This window comes from Globicephala melas, chromosome 16 (genome assembly GCF_963455315.2).
Source record: "Globicephala melas chromosome 16, mGloMel1.2, whole genome shotgun sequence".
Classification (NCBI taxonomy): Eukaryota; Metazoa; Chordata; class Mammalia; order Artiodactyla; family Delphinidae; genus Globicephala; species Globicephala melas.
In genome coordinates, this window is record NC_083329.1 from 60,192,706 (window position 1) to 60,211,731 (window position 19,026).

The 19,026-nt window shown below is 51.3% G+C and overlaps 1 protein-coding gene across 1 annotated transcript in view; it reads right to left on the minus strand.

The window, feature by feature from the left end:
• Positions 1 to 354: 354 nt before the first annotated feature.
• Positions 355 to 19,026, minus strand: part of CHST3 (carbohydrate sulfotransferase 3) — a 36,444-nt gene continuing 17,772 nt past the window's right edge. Inside the window, exons 2-3 of the mRNA XM_030862533.2 lie at positions 3,326 to 3,547; positions 355 to 1,942 (exon numbers count right to left, since the gene is read on the minus strand). Coding sequence (XP_030718393.1) covers positions 661 to 1,942; positions 3,326 to 3,483 — 1,440 coding nt within the window. The 5' untranslated portion in view covers positions 3,484 to 3,547 and the 3' untranslated portion in view covers positions 355 to 660. The remainder of the gene's footprint in view (positions 1,943 to 3,325; positions 3,548 to 19,026) is intronic.

Here is a 19,026-nt window from a genome sequence, read left to right on the forward strand (position 1 = left end):
GTGTGAGTGTAGGTATTTGTCTTTATATGTGTATGTTTGTTTTGTAGCTCTATATAGAGCTGATTTCACCTCTCCCCAGGGACCCACCCAGATGCCACACTGGATTATGGAGAAATTCGGAAACTGAAAGGTTGACACTGAGAACAGCAGGGGGTCTGACTGTGGCTAGTCAGTGTCTGAAACCCCTTCTGGTTGTTAAATATTTGTGGACTCTGACCCACAGGGTCTACAGGCACCTATGTGTGTTTCATGTATATTTCTGTGTGTGTGTGTGTGTGTGTGTGTGTGTGTGTGTGTGTGTGTGACAGAGAGAGAGACAGAGAGAGAGACAGAGACAGAGAGAGGGAAAGAGAGGCGAGAAAGGCTTGTCAATAGGCTCGGGCCTGCCTGGGCCTGCTCAGGACACCACAGCCCCTTAGGTCTGGGTTTGCAGCCCTCAAAAGGACTGGCCACTGTCCTGTTCTCAGCGGGAAGCTCCAGGCCCACAGCTAGGGCGGGAAGCGAGCGGGCTGAGGGCCTACTTCTACAGCGCAGGCGCCACCTACGCCCTGCACGTCTTCCTGCCCACCCCCGCGGCGGCGCTGCAGTCTCCCAGCTGGCCTGGGTGAGGCAGGCAAGGCGGGGCTTTCACCAGGAGGGGTGCTCGACGCCCCGGGTCCCCTACGTGACCCAGAAGGTGCCGCGCTCCTCCAGCAGGCTGACGGAGCGGTTGGAGAGCGAGGCGGCGTCCTGCACAGGCTTGTAGCCAAAGAGGCGCATGGCGGGGCCGCAGGCAGCCTGTACCACCTGCGCTAGCTTGAAGGGCATGCTGAAGCGCCACTTCTCAAACTGCTCCGAGGAGTTCTTCTGCGTGGAGTAGATGCCGTCGTGCGCCGCCTGGGTGTTCTTCTGGATCCAGTCCTCCACCTGCGGGGTCAGGGGAATGCCTGCAAAGCGGTACATCTCCTGGGCCTTCTGCAGCGGCCTGAGGGCCACGTCCTCGTAGCGCACCAGCATGTAACGGCCCCGCAGCCAGGCCGGCTGCCTCAGGCCCAGCTCAGCGGACAGGCGGATGCTCTCACAGTTGCCCTTCAGCCGCAGCACCTCCTCCTCCCTCAGCTGGTCCTGTCCCTTGGCCAGCCAGTTCTTCCAGGTCTCGTACTTGTCGGCGAAGGCCACCATGCGGGAGGCTAGCACAGCGCGGGGGTCGCGCACCAGCTGGATGACGCGGAGGTCCAGACGGGGGTCCTCGGCCAGCGGCTGCAGGAACTCCAGCTGCCGTATGCGGACGGCCTTGATTGCCATGTGCTCCTTGCGGCGGCAGGCCTCGGAGGCCAGCGTCATGTTGAGGAGGCCGCAGCGGCGGTTCTTGCAGGGGTACTTCTCGAATACCTTCTTGACGAGGGGCGTGCAGACGGGGTCCTCGCAGAGGGAGCGGCTGGAGCCCCGGCGGAACACGAACTGGGTCAGGTGGTCCTCGGGTGCCGGGATGATGAAATGCTCCAGGAGGTACAGGTCGCACAGGAAGAGCTGCTTGAGCACGTCGCGGTATACCAGGGCCGAGCCTGCGGCGTTGGCGCCGCCCTGCTCGAAAGACACCGTGCGCTCGATGTGCCACAGCGGCTCGAAGAGGTAGAAGATGTTGCCCTGCTGATTGAAGAACTCGCCCACAAACGAGGAGCCCGTGCGCGTGGTGGCCATGAGGAGCAAGTGGCGCCGGGGCGGGGCCTCGGCGGGTGGGCGGGACTCCTGCTCCCACTCTGTGGTCTCCTCCTCAGCCTCCTCTGCCGGCGCCACGCCTAGCTGCAGACTGAGGTTTCGCAGGCGGCTCTGCAGCTGCGTGAAGGCCGAATCCAGCTCACTCAGGGACAGGAGGGATGCGTTCTCGGCCAAGACTAGGGCTGGGTCGGTGCTATTGGCATCTGCCGGGGATTGGGGGATCTGCTTCAGTTTGTCCGAGACCCTGTGAGAACAGAGGGATACCGGGGTCAATGACTGACTGGGGACTCCATCCCCTGTGCCACCCTGAGGAGCATCCCAGGATAATCACCCAAAAGCCGACTCTGAGGCAAGGATTTGAGTGTAAGTAGTTTATTTGGGACTTGATCACAGGAAGAACGGGTAGAGGGGTAGGGAAGTGAGGCAGGGAGGAAAGGAAGTCCATAAGGGTGAGCAGGCTACCCCTGTGGCCAAATCGCTCTGCCGGAGGAACCCCAGGAGACGGTGTAGATAGAACACACCTCAGGATTCTCTACCCAAGGGGTGTGAAGCTCCCAGTTGGCCTTGACTGAGGGCTGCTCCCAGAGGCATTTACTCCCCAGGACTTGTGGCTTGCCAGTGTGCAGGTGGAGAGAATGCCCTCAGGTGGAGAGTTGCAGGATCTTGCAATAGGACCCAGTAGGCACAAACTGGAGCAGTCCATGCTAAGGAACCCAGGCAGGGCACTGACATAGTGCCTACTACATAGCCCTATTCCTAACCTACCCATCCTGGTTGATGCTTTCTTGCAGGGGTTGTGCTTGGGAGAGAAGGTCTGTGAAATCTTTCTATGTCTTGCAGGCCCACTAGCAGGGCCACTGCACACAGCGGTACACTGCCAACTCTAGGGGGCAGCATTCCCAGCGTAGCTGTTGTGAGTGCACACCCCTGGAGTTGAACAGTGCACAACCTGGGCAGCTGAACATGGCAGCCCTGCCCACCACAGTATCTGTACCAGGACCCTGCCTCACCCTCATCCATGACTTCAGATTGGTATAGGAGATATGCTGTTAATGTGAGGCATCATCCTAGGCCAGGAAGTTAATTAATAATAATAACCACAGCCAGCAAGTACAGGACACCAACTGTGTGTCAGGCACAGGGCTAAACACTTTTACATTTTCTTATTTAATCTTTACAACAAGGCAGGCCCCATTATTAGTCACATTTTACAGAAGAGAGACTTAAGACAGAAAAGTGAAATAATTTGTCTAAGCTGTCACAGCTAGAAAGGGCCAGAATCAGGGGAATTCCCTGGCGGTCCAGTAGTTAGGACTCCATACTTCCACTGCAGGGGTCATGGGTTCAATCCCTGGTGGGGGGACTAAGATCCTGAAAGACGTGCGCTGCGGCCAAAAAAAAGTGCCAGAATCAGGATTCCAACTCAGACTGCCTGAGTCTGGAGCCCAAGTCTCACAACTGTGCGGTCATGAGGACATGGGCATGACCTACTGCCTGGGCACAGGAGAGGTCTGATGATTACTGGTTGAGGGATTGCCTTTGTAGGTCCACAGACAGCCCTATAAGCTACCTCTCTGCCCCCACCCACCCCACCTTGACAGGGAAGACTTGGGCTTGCATCCCTCACCTTGATATGATTTTATTTTCCTTTTCAATGAAGACAAAAACCACCACCACAAAAGCAAGGAAAAGGGCATATTTGCTCCTCATTCTCAGGCTGTGCAGAAAGTGTCGGCAGTCCTGGGGCAGAGTGAGTCCTTTCTCCATGGGGAAGGGTAGGGCCATGGGCACTCAGCTTGGGGACATCACTCAGGACCTGGCTCGTTGTTCAGGTGGGGGACACCTGGTCCTGTGGAGAGATGAGCAGTCAGGACACCCTTGTCTGTAGATGAGAACAAACAGGAGCTTTTCCACCAGACTTTTGGGGACCACAGCCCTGTTTTGTCAGAACCCCAGACCCACTCTCCCAATGGACTATGCCCCAGAGACTTGAAATGAGGTCATTCAAAATACCAATGAACCTTCTGATTCGTCCATGTCACTTCCAGCAGTTTATGCTTTGACTTCACACATGACTGAAAGGCAAGTGTATGAAAAGAATACTCCTTGCAGTAAACATGTTTGCAATAGCCAAAGAGTGAAAACATCTAAATAAAATATGCTGGAGCAAGCAGTGGATTATTATGCAGCCACGAAGAATAATGAGGTGGATCTACTAATGCTGACGTGAATAATCTACTATATATTGGGTTGGCCAGAAAGTTCGCTCAGGATTTTCCGTAAGATGTTACAGAAAAACCCAAACGAACTTTTTGGCCAACCCAATATGTTATAATTTTATATATAAATAATGTGTATATATTATACATAAGCAAGCTGCAGACATAGTGTGTTTATATAGGCTAGGGTTTCTTAGCGTCAGCACTATTGGCTTTTAAAAAAATTTTATTGGAGTGTAGTTGATTTACAATGTTGTTAGTTTCTGCTGTACAGCAGAGTGAATCAGTTATACGTATACATATATCCCCTCTTTTTAAGATTCTTTTTCCATATAGGTCATTACAGAGTTCCCTGTGCTATACAGTATGTCCTTATTAGTTATCTACTTTATATATAGTAGTGTGTATATGTCAATCCCAATCTCCCAATTTATGCCCCCGCTTTCCCCCTTGGTAACCATAAGTTTGTTTTCTACATCTGTGACTCTATTTCTGTTTTGTAAATAAGTTCATTTGTGCCTTTTTTTGATATTCCACATATAATCAATTTCAGATGATATTTGTCTTTCTCTGACTTACTTCACGCAGTATGACAATCTAGGTCCATCCATGTTGCTGCAAATGGCATTATTTCGTTCTTTTTTATGTCAGCACTAATAACATTTTAGATCAGATCATTCTCTGTTGTGGGGATTGTCCTGTGCATTGTAGGATGTTTAACAGCATCCTTGGCCTCTACTCATTAGATAACAGTAGAATCCCCTTTGCTCAGATGTGACAATCAAAAATATCTCCAGACGTTGTCTAATGTCCTCTGGGCAGGGGGGAGGTACAAAATCATCCCAGGTTGAGAACCTCTGATGTAGTATGATCCCATTTGAAAAAAAAAAATTAAGGGAGAGAAAAGTGGACTGTGACCACAGGCATACACAAGGCCTGTAACAAAGGGACGGGTAGGTCAGGAGAGAAGGGTGGGGTGAGTCTTAGTGTTTGCTGTGTAACATTGTGCACTATTAGAAATTTTACCATGCAGATGTATAATTTTTGTTTTTGTTTTTTTTTGGCTGCGTTGGGTCTTCGTTGCTGCGTGCGGGCTTTCTCTAGTTGCGATGAGCGGGGGCTACTCTTCGTTGTGGTGCATGGGCTTCTCATTGCAGCGGCTTCTCTTGTTGCGGAGCATGGGCTCTAGGTGCGTGGGCTTCAGTAGTTGTGGCTCGCGGGTTCTAGAGCGCAGGCTCAGTAGTTGTGGTACATGGGCTCAGTTGCTCTGCGGCATGTGGGATCTTCCCGGACCAGGTATTGAGCCCGTGTCCCCTGCATTGGCAGGCAGATTCTTAACCATTGTGCTACCAGGGAAGTCCCGGATGTATAAATTTTTAAAAATTAACTAAAGGTTTTCCACCATAGCATGTGAATTCTAACAAAATCCTTCACATGGCCTTGGCCTTCGGGTCTCAGCTTCGTGGGGCAGCTTCCCCGGGATAGGTTAGGGCCTCCTCCGCCCCGCCACAGTACAAAGACTCTCTTTAAGCACCTGAGACTTTGTCATAAAGCAGGCCCACTTGTAATGACTTGTTCAGTGCTAATCATCCCTTTGGGGAGGACGGAGAGTTTGTCTGGCTCCCTCATTATCCCTTAGCACTGGGCCAGGCACACAGGAGACACTCATGCATGGCTGCTAAATGACAGAATGGTTAAAGGAATAAATGACTCTTAGCGGAAAGTGTATATATTTTTTAAAGCTGGAGTAAAAACACCATTGCCCAATGGAGGCTGAATCACCATTTCTTTCACTCGTCCTCACCATCACACACACACACACACACACTGTCCCATACCACAAGCCGCAAGATTCCAGCACAACCCCCTCTTCCAAAAGTCTATCCCTTTCTCCACAAGGACCCTCATCCATGGGAGACAGTCTGCTCCAAGTTTGGAAAAATCTTATTGTGACCTTGTGCAGGACATCCAGGACCATCCTTCTTTCTGGGAATAATGAATTTCTTCCAAGCTGATGACATGGGGGAGTGGGAGGGCAGAAAGGAGGGTCCCAGGGCTGCACCTTCATCACACAATGGAAGTGGCTTTAGGGACAGCCAGAAAATCTCCCCTGTGGAGAAAGCAGTGAGGCTTGTGAGAAGACAGATGTGTACCCTGGCAGCTGGAGTGGAGCTCCTCAGCTGTGCAGGGCGGAGTGGTGGTGCGGCAGTGGGCAGCTCTCCCTGGCAGAATGCTGGGGTGCTTTGTGAGTGTGGGTAGTTGGAGGGGAGCCAGGAGGGAAGAGGGCCGCAAGGCCATTTCAAGGGCAACTGAATATTTTTGCCTCTTCCTAATTCTTCTGGGCCATTTCCTATGCACTCATTAAGCAGATATTTTCTGAGCACCTCCTATGTGCCATTCTAGGCACTGGCAATACAGCAGTGAACAAGCAGACCCAGCCCATGCCCTCATGGGGCTTACACTCTGGTTGAAAGAGTCAACTAGAAGGATATGGGTAGATGAAATTTATTGAAATTTATAAAGTTACTACTCTATGCCTGGTGTCAAGCTAAGCACTTGATTTGCATTTCCTCATTTCACAAAAGCCCTATTAGGTAGCGACCAGCCCATTTTACAGATGAGGAAACTGAGGTTGAGAGAGATTAATTTATTTGCCCAAGGTTCCTCCAGCGGCAGCCTGATCACCCCTCTCAGATCGACGTCATTCCAGCCTCTTGATGTTCCACAGTGACACCCCCCCACCCCTGCCATAGCACATGTGGTTGGGCTTTCCAGCTGATGGTCTGTCTTTCTCCCATTCCCAGACTGCAAGTTCTCTGAAGTCAGGACCAGCGTCTAGAATGGCATCCACCATATATCAGCTGCCCAGCAAATCACTGGTGAGTCAACCCGTTGAAGCTGGTGCCTGGAAGGCTGTCAGCATTCGTTTGCAGAATGCCGGGCAGGGCCATGTTCCCCATGCACCCAGTTTAGCCTGTGGTGGGATGCGAGGCCACCTATCCTGCTGGGAGGGTGAGCCCCAGTACTGAGTCTGCAGAGCACAAAGGGTTGAAATCCTGGCTTTCTTCTCTCTCGGCTCTCAGCTGAGAGTTGCCTGGATCTGATGATGTGATGGAAGCAGAAGGAGCTAGGACCAAAAGTCCTGGGCTCTTGTCCTTTCTGCATGTCTACCATGCTGTGTAGCATTGTATAAGTGACTTAACCTCTCTGGGCCTCACTTTCTTCACTGGTAGCATGGAAAGGGTGGTTGCTGTGAGGAGCAGTATCTGGTACATGGGAGAGGGAGAAAAGGCAGGTGTGGCCCAGGGGGAGTTGCGTTCACTGTCTTCTCTCTTTTGGGTCTAACATCTTTGGTAAGATTTACAACTTTGGCTGCCTCGATGACAAAGATCCTGAACCTTCTCCTCCCCTCCCTTCCGGGCACTGTTTCTATTTTCGAGTCGCTGTCCCAGCCCCCTCACCCCCCGAATAATACCAGATTCCTGAGAACCTTCACGACATTGCCCTAAAAGGAAGACGCAAGGGTGAAAACTCCCTCCAAATGAAACCGCAGGCAGGCTGTTGGCTCCTTTGCCCTGCCCAGGCAGGCTACCCCTAGGGTTAGCTTTGGCAGGCCAGCAGGCAAGTGGGCAGGCAGGCGAGAGAGGTTTAGACCCGGGGGTAGCAGAGGGTCACAGATGCCAGGAGGTCACGGGTCATGAGGGACGAGGACAGGGCTGGGATGGGGGTCACTCAGGTAGAACCTGGCCTGCAGGAGGCCCTTTGCAAGAAGTGTGTCTGTGATATCTGTGACACTGGACAAAACTACCTCCCTCCCCAAACCCGTGGTGCCCCCCTTGCTTAGCTCATGGGAAGAATGAAAAATCTCTTCCTTTACTTGATGGATGCCATCTCCCAGGGGAGTACTTGATACCTTCCTGCCCCCCAACACCAGCAAAAGGAAATTGTGACAGCCAAAGGAAAAGGTGGCACGTCCCTGCTGGGATGCCAGTGGAGGTCATATTTCCAGGGCACCAGGGGCAGGTGCCAGCCCAGCTCTGCCTGGATGCAGTGGGGAGTGGGGCAGCCGTCCTGGGCCCAGTTATACTCAGTACTCAGCTCAAATGTCCCCTCCTCCGGAGTCCTTCCCTGACCACTGACCTAAAGTTGACCATCTCCCCTCTCCCTATCATGTTCCCTCTCTGCACCCTGCTTTACTTCCTTCCAGGATGGAAGTGTACTTGTTTGCTGCCTATTTCAGTCACTGGAGTGTGAGCTCTCTGAGGGGAGAGCTCTCTGTCTGCTTCATCCTTGTATGCCCAGTGCCCTGCTCTATGTGCACCAGGCACAGTAGGTGTCTCATAATTTTCGTAGAATGAATAGATGGATGCCTTTTCCAAAGCACTTAGCCCACTGTGAGATGCTTAATCATTCTAAGTTGATGGAAAATACAAAGAGGAAGAAGAAAAAGCCATTGTTCCCTGAGTGAAGCATATGTGCGCACTGTGACCTGTGCTGCGGGTATGCGCTGATTATATGTCCTGAGTGTGTACTACAAGCGTGGGCTGAGCGGGTACTACACGTATATACTACATGTGTGTGCTACGAGTGTGTACTATGGGCAAACCTTGGCGCTTGGGGCTTCACATACATCAGTCTCTTGAATTATATCAATCCGGGATGCCTTTTTTAGGATAAAGAAACTAGGCCTTGTGGCTTTCAGCTCCAAGTCTCTCCAGCTATGGGCTAACAGTAGGGAGGGCAGAAAGCAGCGAAGGCATCCCAGGCAATCTCAGTGAGGGAGCGCACTGGAAAGAAAGCAGGCTGTGATCTGAGGCCCGAAACTCGAGGCACCAGCTCCCCTACCCGGCTCTCCCCTCGGAGGCCTTTCTGCTCAGGCCTCCCTCGTGACCTGGCAAGGGGCCTTCACAAGAGAACAGCTTTCTACTTGGATGGCTCCCAGGCAGGCCCTGGGCCCGCCGCTGCCTCCCGTGGGGGGAGGTGGGGTCCCAGAGTCTGCTGTGAATGGCGCTCTGATAAGGGATGGGCCCTGCCAGACGTTGCATCAGGCAGCAAAGCTCCACTCCCCTCCCTTGTCTTGCTCGCGGCCAAGAGCACAGTGGGGACTGGGGCCTCAGCTGTGGCAGGCCCTGCTCACAGCCTTTGCACTGGGCAGGAGGGGCAGCCGCCTGAGCCGAGGGAGGCCAGGAGCTGAGATGGACGAGGCTCCTGGGCAGAGATGCGAGCAGTGAAGCCCATCGTGGGAAAATTCTGAACTAACTCATGAGCGGCAGCCCTCGGGGGCCGGGAGGCTGCCGCAACCATGCCGTGTCGCCAGACACCCGGGAAGGGAGACCTCGGGGGGCTTTCTGTGAGTTGTCTCTGGATCCCCTAGAGTGGAGACGGAGGGCAGGAGCGCACGTGCTCATAGGTGACCTCTGCTTGGGGGATGCAGGAATCCATCCAGGGGCCTGTCCAGGCAAGGTTCTGTTTCACAGAGGGACGCCCAGAGATGGCTTGGGCTGTCGAGCTTAGCATCTGACAAGAGAGTAAATGGCCAGGAGCCGTTGGATGAACCAGTGAGCGAAGGAATGAGAGAAGGAGGAAGTGGATGGAGGCCTGGCTGACGGATGCTCCCCTGCGCAGCCTGGGGCTATCATTCCTCCCCAGGTCCCTCACATCCCAGGGCTCCAGCTTCCTCTCCCAAGAACAAACCATCTAAAACTTCCTTTTGGGCACATGTCCAACCTCAGCCAAGATAGAGCCAGAGTACGTGCTCCAAAGGTGGGGGTATGTGTCACCTGAGTGGCAGTGGGCATCCAAGAACTCGTGAGAAGCTGTGGGCCAGAGCCACGAGGTGGACCAAGGGGCTGAGGCCAGCCTGGTGGGGGTGGGGCCTCCACAGACTCGGAGGGAGCCAGCCCTGGCCGGGACAGACCCCGCTGCCCCTCGGCCCCGTTTGGCTGTGCGGGGGTATGGGGCAGCACGCTCTCTACCCCCAGGGCCTGCTCAGCTGTGTGAGAAGCACATCCTGTGCAGAACGCTGATGGCTGCACGGATACGGGCCCCGAGAACAGTCCCAGCCTCCCTGTCCGCACAGGTACCTCCCGTGCCTCTCACGCTGAACCCTAGGCCCTGGGCCACGTCGGAGCCGACCCACTGCTCTGGGCTTTCCAGCCCTTGCCCAGTCAGGAGCTGCAGCAGAGGCTGGTATCCAGGAGGCCCCTAGCCATGCAGCCAGGCAGCCTGGTGAGGAGTCTGTTGGCTTCTTTGGAACCGACCTGGACGTGGGCTGAGATTCGTGGCCAAGGATGTGCACCCAGCTCTGGAAGTCCAACGTGTGAGAAGCGACTTGAGTGTCTCAGCAGACAGGGCTGGCTAAGTAACTGCAGTGCATTGGCACAATGAAAGCAAGCCAGGCAGGGGTTAAAAACGCTGATGCGCAGCTACAAAAATGGAGTATTAAGTGATGATTCTTTTCACTTTCTACCCTTTTGGATTTGAATTTTTGACAACCATGCACATGTACCACTTTAATGAATAAGCTTTAAAATCTCATCTGAAGCTTAAAAAGAGAAATGTAAGATTACTTTGAAAGCGGCGTGGAAAATGCATTGGAAGAAGGAAGGACTGGAGGCCGGGAGAGCAGGCTGTCCCTTCTGCACTGGTCCAGGAGAGAGGAGGCGGCCTGAGCAAGCAGGGACAGAGTGGACAAGAGGAAGGACAGACATGTGAAATCTTAAGGAAACCCGCGTGGTGCATGTGACTTGCATAGCGTGGATGAGCCTTGAGGACAGTATGCTTATGAAGTGAAATAAGGCAAACACAAAAGGACAAATCCCGTATGATTCAACGTACATGAGGTACCTAGAGGAGCGCAATTCGTAGAGACAGAAAGGAGAAGGGTGGTTGCCTGGCCCTGGGGGGAGGGGAAATGGGGAGCTGGTGTTTAATGAGGGCACAGTGTCAGTTTGGGAAAATGAAAAAGTTCTGGAGGTGGATAGTGGTGAAGGTGGCACAACATGAATACGCTTAATGCCACTGAACTGTGCACTTAAAAATGGTTAAAATAGGGGCTTCCCTGGTGGCGCAGTGGTTGAGAGTCCGCCTGCTGATGCAGGGGACACGGGTTCGTGCCCCAGTCTGGGAAGATCCCACATGCCACAGAGCGGCTGGGCCCGTAAGCCATGGCCGCTGAGCCTGCGCATCCGGAGGCTGTGCTCCGCAACGGGAGAGGCCACAACAGTGAGAGGCCTGCGTACAGCAAAAAAAAAAAAAAAAAAAAAAAGTTAAAATAGTACATTTTATGGTATGTCTATTTTCCACAGTAAAAAAGAATTCATAAACAATAGGCAGGGTGAAGGAGGGCAACAAAGGACTCCAGGAGGATCCCTGGTTCCTTCCTTGGACAGCATTCCTGTTCTCTGCTGCACCCACAGCGCCTGGCACGTGGCAGGGCTCATAATGTTTGTGAGGTGAATGAATGGATTCATAACTGTGTTTAAGAATTGGCTGAGTTTCTTGTAGTTTCTCTTCCCCCATGTTAGTGAGGAAGATGACTAACATGCCATTGATTTTATATATATAGAGAGAGAGAGGGAAAGAGACAGAGACAGAGAGACAGACATAGAGACACAGACAGACATCTCGGAAAAGCCTGAACAAATTATACAGTGACTGTCTTGACTTCTTTGCTTTTACATATTGACTTTGAAGCCCTGTGACCTTAGGAAAGGAACTTATACTTGAGTGGTTTCATTATTTATAAATGGGACACTTAACAGCATCTACTGTATACTCAGTGGTCGTGAGGAATTCAGTAAGATGCTGGTGAAATGCTTAATCCAAGCCCAAGTTGTGATAAATGGTCCTACTAAGGAACCACTCACCCTGTCTTTACAGATGGAGCAGACTCTGTGGCTTGTGACTAGTGGCAAGTACTGGAATGGTTGCAGTGGGGTGGGGGTCTCAGTCCCCTAAAAATACCAGGGTGTAGGAAACAGTGATAACCTGATCTGACCACAGCTAGAGACACCCCTCAGGCAGAGCCAACATCTGCTCATTTATGGATAGCATTTGGCTCTGGGCATCTCATCCTCTCTCAGCCTCATCTGGGGGTAAACTTGCTGACTTTCCCCATCCCGAGCACTGCAGTCACCTGTAGCCCTGAAGCAGCAGAGCAGCCGAAGAGAGACCCAGAAACACCATAGGCAGAACCCTTAAGGATGCTCTCTCCCCAGCTTCCCTATAGGCCAGAGCTGCTCACAAATTCCATACGGCCTCCCATCTCCAGGAAGTGCTGAGTGCGCTGACAGGAGTGTGGTTGCAGAATGACAGAAGCCATGGGGTACAATGGAGCCCTGCGGAGTAGCCAGCTCCACTCTGGCTGTGGTGAACAGAGGCATCAGGCCTCAGATCTGTCAGGCTGAGGTCAAGTTGAATGCCAGTGGATTTTGCCCCCAGGACAAAACCATGCTGTCAGCAGGGACTCAGGCCAGCAGCCTTACACAAAGCAGCTCGGCTTCCCAACTCTAGCTGTACTTGCCTTCAACTGTGCAAGTGTGCATTTCTTTCGGAAAGGTCCAAGAGAAATTTGTCCTATACACTACCCCACCAATCATGAAAAACATGGCTTTTGCCCTAAAACTGCAGAATGTCAGGATTGGAAAGGACTTGGAAATTTTCTTATCCACGCTTCCTCTTTTTTCATCTATAGCAATTCAGGTTCAGAGAAGGGAAGTGCTTGACCAAGGCATAACTGGATGGTGACAAAACTTGAACTACTACATAGGTCTCCTGCCTCCCAGGTTAGTGATGGCCCTGCCAAACTTTATCACCCTGACTCTCATAGCTTAGCTCACTCAATAACCTTCAGCACAGGGATGTCAAACAAATGGTACACATTCCACTCAGCAGTCCTATGCCTGGGGCAGACATCACTAATCAATCATTGTCCTCTTTTCAGCTGAGACTAGCTGTAGCCTCATAAGCCTTCTCAGTGCAGTGCCAATCCATTAGAGCTGGCATGTGAGATAAAACCAGTTTGCCCCTCCAACTTTACGGGATCCTTACTGGCTACCAAACAAAATTCCTCACCCTCCTTTAGTTTACCATTCTGCTGTCTGACATCACCCCTCAATGCCAGCCAAATTCCAAGTCTCCTCCTACATAAACCTTCCATTCAAGCACATGTGCCTTGTACATCCATCCTCCAAGCCTTTCATTTAACACATAAAGGCCTTTACTGAACAAAACACCACAGGTTACAATTAATGGTGAGGTCATTAAGAATAGTTAAAGCATCAAAATTTGCAAAAAAACAAAAAATTCCTTTTGAAAAGAACTGCAATGGATGCAAGGTTCTTATAATTCTACCTTTCTCCCTCGCTTGGCTTGTGCTTTCATGAATGAGAGAGGAGGTAGCGTTACAGAGAGCCTAGGACACTGCACAGAATGGCTGCCGATCCCTTCCACACCACAGCTGGCAGAGATCTTCACACGGCTAATTTTATATTGTCACTCACATGCCTTTGTATGTTTTTATGAATAAGAGCCAAAAATTTTAGAAGTCTTAGGGCTTTCCTACAAAGTGTTTTTTGGATTTGGGGAAAATTTGGGCAAGTCCATTGGAGTGCGTCTTGAGTGTGAACATAATCTGCCATGGGTATTACAGCAGAAAGAGGTTGAGGCCAGTTGCCTAAAGAAAGCATATACGGGCAAATCAAAATGATGCGTGGTGCCACTTTTTCCCATACTGGATTGAAGAACCAAATGCTCCATAATATATTGTGTGGGTGAAATTCTAGGGAAACAACTGGCAGAAACTTGGTGCTCACCGGATACCCACATGCTCTCTACCTTCCCCAGCCCCTCCTGCAGTTAGGTTGGGCCAGTGACCAGGTTCTGACCTGTGGGGATGTAGGTTAAAGTGATATAAGCCACTTCAAGTCCTGTAAAATGATCCCACACATTCCCCAGGTCCTCTCTTCTCTTGCTGTGACAAGAACTGGAGGCCACATGTTCCAACTAGCTTAATACAGTGTGGAAGCAGCCCAGATCCTGAGCCGCTGCTTGGAGAGTCACCCCACCTGCATCAGAGGTGATGCAAGTACAAAATTAGCCTTTGTGGTGCTGAGCCACCATGACAGGATTTCTGAGATTACCGGGAAGAGAAAAACTCTCAATGCATAAGCCCAGGGTCCCCTTCCTGCTTTCTCCTACTGACTGACATTCCCAAGGAGACTTTCTGCACCGGAGAATGTTCATGTAAGGGACAGATGGAGAGGAGAATTTCTTTTGCTCCCTGGTTTTTTTTCCAATCCTACTGTCTTCAATGCAGAGGATACAGAATTTGGGTCGTCCAGGGTGGTCCGCAGTCCCACAGTTTCCTCAAGCCCCCATTTAATCCTTCCTGTTAACAGTAGGCAGGGGCTTTATTCCTTGTGACTCTTCTCTTTTTCACCAGGGAGTTCTGCCCACCATCCAGGCGCCAGATCTGTAGGGGAGGTAGCGGTAGAAGAGAGGGGAGCAGACTGGGTCTTAGCCCACACCGACTACTGCTATTGTCTGGGCTGATCAATGGCCACGAAGGAGTCCATCTATACCCAGCCCTTGGAGAGGAGAGCCGGAGTCTGAAGGTGGCGAGAGAGGTCCAGGCTGTCAATGTCTAACTGCTCTGAGGACTAGACAGGGGGGACTTGCAATCAGACTTGGTTTGGGTGCCAGCTCTCCCATTTATTCTCTAGTGATTTTTAAAATTAATTAATTAATTTATAGCTGCGTTGGGTCTTCGTTGCGCGTGGGCTTTCTCTAGTTGTGGTGAGCGGGGACTGCTCTTCGTTGCAGAGCACAGGCTTCAGTAGTTGTGGCACGTGGGCTCAGTAGTTGTGGCTCGCGGGCTCTACAGCGCAGGCTCAGTAGTTGGTTGTAGTGCACGGGCTTAGTCACTCTGCGGCATGTGGGATCTTTGCGGACCAGGGCTCAAACCCATGTCCCCTGAATTGGCAGGCAGATTCTTAACCACTGCGCCACCAGGGAAGCCCTCTCTGGTGATTTTAAGCAAGGTATTTAACTGCTCTGAGCCTGGGTCCGCCCCACAGCATTGTCGTGAGCATCAGGTAAGCTTGTGTGAGGCTCTGAAAATAAGGAGGACTGCACACAGGCTGGTCATCATTACAGGTCTGGACCAGTGTGAGCCAGATCCTGTCTATGCTGATGGCACTGTTGGTTTACACCCTGCACGCACATCTCTCTCCCAGCTGGGCTGCAGGCTGCCGCAGGGGAAGGACACTGGCTGATTCACTTTGCCTTTTCCTATGGAACCAGCCCAGAAAATCCTTGCCTGCTGTGGCTTTGCTGCTGCTATTACTATGGGCCCAGGACACTCCTTTCTGGCATGATTTGGAGGGCCGCTCACCTCATGCATCAGGTCCCAGGCCTAGACACACCTGGATATGGCGGTTGCCAAACAGTTTCAGCCTTCTCAGCTGGGAGGGCAAGTCATTTCGATTCCTGGGCCAAGGCCGATCAATTGGAAGTGGCTGTCTGAAGCGTGTTTGAAAAGGTCGCTCTCCGCAGGAAAAGAGTGTGGTGACTGCTTGGTGACGTCTACTGCGGCTAGAGGGGTAGCACGCTGTTGTGCATTTGCTGAATCTGCTTGAGCACTGCTTTTCGACCCTGACAGCATGTGAGAATTATCTGGAGTTTCAGAAATTGCTGAGGCCCGGGTCCCACACCCAGAGATTATGATTGAATTGGTCTGGGTATGGCTTGGGTATCAATTGTTTAAAGCTCCCTAGGTGATCGAAGATTGAGAGCCGTGCCTTAGAGAGCACCCAGCTTCCTTAGAGAGCGCCACCTCAGGGCTTCTCAGCCAGAGGAGCTGCTGCCGGTGTGCACCCTAGCTCAGCAGCAAGGCCATACTGACAGGAGTGTTGCTGATCTCTTGTTGACCAGGCGTGGATGCCGGGTGAACATGCCAGTATTCTTGTTTTACTTGGGATACGGTGCTTGGGAAGCTTTTAGGCCTATGTTTGAGTGGTCCATTTAAAACCAGCTCCCTTATACCGTGGCATACTGCTCAGCAATAAAAAGGCATGCACTACAGATACAACAACTTGAATGAATGTGTGAGGTATTGAGTGAACAAAGCCAATTTCAAAAGGTGACATACTGCATGGTTCCATTTCTATAACATTCTTGAAATGACAAAATTATAAGATAGCAGAACAGATTAGTATTGCCAGGAGTTAAAGAATGGTGAGGGCAGAAGGGAAGTGGGCATAACTATAGTACAGCAACATGAGGGGTCCTTGTGGTGATGGAAACGTTCTGAATCTTGCCTATATCAGCATCAGTATCCTGGTTGTGATATTGCACTAGCGTTCTGCACCACTGGGGGAAACCGCATAACGGGTTCAAGGGATCTCTCTGTATTATTTCTTAAAACTGCACATGTATCTGTAATTATCTCAAAACCAAAAAAAGTGTAATTAAATAGAAAAAAAGAAAAGAAAACCAGCCGCCACAACAGTAGGCAGGTTTTAAAGAGGTCTTTGGAAAATGGAGCTAGAGGTGGGTGACAAGATTGAGCAGAAATGGCCTTCCTGGGGCAGGAGTGAAGGAGTTGAGTCCAATCTGGAATTCCGAGTTTGGCTTTTTGGAACACCATGGACTGGCCACCCTCCTGGAGTCTATTCACGTGCAAGGACAAGCTTGGGGGCTTTCTGAGGAAGTGAAACGATGAGGAAGCCCATCCTCACAGTAGGGGAAGAAGAAAGACGGGGACAGGACTCTGGAGGGGATGATACGACCTCTGACCCTCTCATCAGCTGGAAGGCCTGGTGTGAGCTTCAGATAGGAGAGGAGCTAGGAGGCCACTCGGGACTAGGTGCTCGAGCTGTGCTGCCACAGGGCTCAGAGACCCAGAGGAGGCCTGAGCAGGTGGGTCAGGCATGGCCTTGAACTGAGGAGATCTGGGCAGCCATGCTAACTGTGCCAGTTACCTTGCACTCAAGGGTTGGTGATACCTGGGGATGCCTGGTTATCTCTGAACTGCTCATGGGACCTACCCCTGGGCAGAGCAAGCTTCAGGCTGCTTTATGGCAATTCTGCAGCTCCCAGGCAAGAAGGAGGAAGAGAAGGGTTTGAATAACTAAGGTGGAATTTTTGAAAATTGCATATATTTGGGAAAGTACCTAGTGAGCCTCTGGCTAATAAAAGCTCACATTCAACCAGTAAATTCATCTGCTGAGTATTTGCTCTGTGCAAAGCATGGGAAGAGCCATTGGGAATAGAGGGAGGAAGAGCGTCTGTGCCCTCGGGGAGCTGAATCATAACAGAAGTTAACACTTCTAATGAACCAGGCACAGTTCCAAGCACTTCACACACATAAATATATTTAGTCCTCAGGACAGCCCTGTGAGAAAGGTACCACAGTACCTTATAGATAATAATCACCACCCCCTGTTAACGCAAGCGGTGGCCAAACAACTTGCCCTCAGTTATCAGGTGGGATTGGAACCCAGGAAGTCTGTCTCCATAGTCCACGGACTCAACCACTATGCTGTAGCGCTGAGCGGGCAGATTTAGCCAAAAGGCAGGAGCTGTACAGCAGTGGGCAGATCAGAGTCTTGGCCAGGACGTGTACCAACTTGTGTGACTCTGAACAGCTCTCTGGACCTCTTTATAGCTCACATTCCTTCTCTAAGACATGCACGGCCCCAAATGCAGGGCTGCAGGAGAGCCTTCGAAGAGATGTGCTTTGGAGGCACTGGGCCATTGCTGGCCTTCCGTGAAATGGGAGCTTACTCGTCACCCCAGACAAGCAGTTGTCACTGGCTGCAGGTGACAGTGAGTAGAATGCTGCTCCTGGCCCCAACCCTGCAGTTCTGCACGGGAGCTGGGTTGCTGCAGTAGGGCCAGATCCCAGAGACTGAGTGGGCCTGAAAGTCTGAGGCAGCATCATGAAATGCAGAGGGAAGAATAGGCTGGCACCCCGTGGGCTCCATTCCTTCAGAATCAAGTCCAAACTCTTCCACATGGTGCTCCACCTGGAAACAACCTGGCCCACCCTAGCATTCCAATTGGTCATCACATGTTCCCCCATGCAGCCTCCCCACTGGCCAGATGTACCCATCACTAGCAAAGGACACAAAGACAGAACATGGCAGAACTGGGATTTGAATCCATGTCTGTTTGGCTGCAAAGTAGGGGCAGTGCAGTAAGCTGGAGAGAGCACAGAGTAAGGGGTCAGATGCACCTGAGTTCCTTCTGTTCCATCCACTAGCTGTGTGACCCCAAGTGAGTGCCTCATGCTTCTGTGCCTCGTCTATAAAATACGGTTAGTAATAGCCCTGTATTAACACACTACCACAAACTCTGTAGCTTAAAACAGCACACATTTATTATCTTCCAGTTCTGAATTCAAGTCCAAGGTCAGTTTCACTGGCCTAAAATCAACGTGTCAGCAGGCCTGCATTCCTTCTGGAGTCTCTGGGAGAACCTTCTTCCTTGCCTTTTCCAGCTTCTAGAGGCTGCCTGCTTTCCATGGCTCATGGCCCCTTCCTCCATCTTCAAAGCCAGCAATGGCTGGTTGAGTCTTTCTTAATGTATTACTCAGACCGCCTCTTCTGTAGTCAAACCTCCCTATTATAAGGACCCTGATGATTACACTGGGCCCACTTGGATAATCCAGGATAAGCTCCCTATCTCAAACTCCTTAATCACACTGCAAAGTCCCTTTTACCATGTGACGTAACATGTCCACAGATGTGGGGATTCATATGTGGAGATCTTGTGGGGGGGAGGAATTACTCAGCCTCCCACAAGCACGTACCCCATGAAACCGGATGCTGCAAGTTAAATGCTCAGCGTAGTGTTTAGCCAGTAGGAGACTGGTGGTGCTTAATCTCAGCTGGGCGTGAGAAGCACTTTGAGAGCTTTTACAAAATAGTGCCCGGGATTCACTCCTGAAAATTTGGGGGTGGGGCAAGTGTCTATGCTTTGCAATTTTTATAAGCTCCCTAGTGACTCTGTTGGGTAGCCAGGGTGGGGCTGACTATAATAAGCACTGAATTCATGTCAGCAGTTATTCTTATTCCCACAGCTACTTAGCACTGAGCCTCAGTGC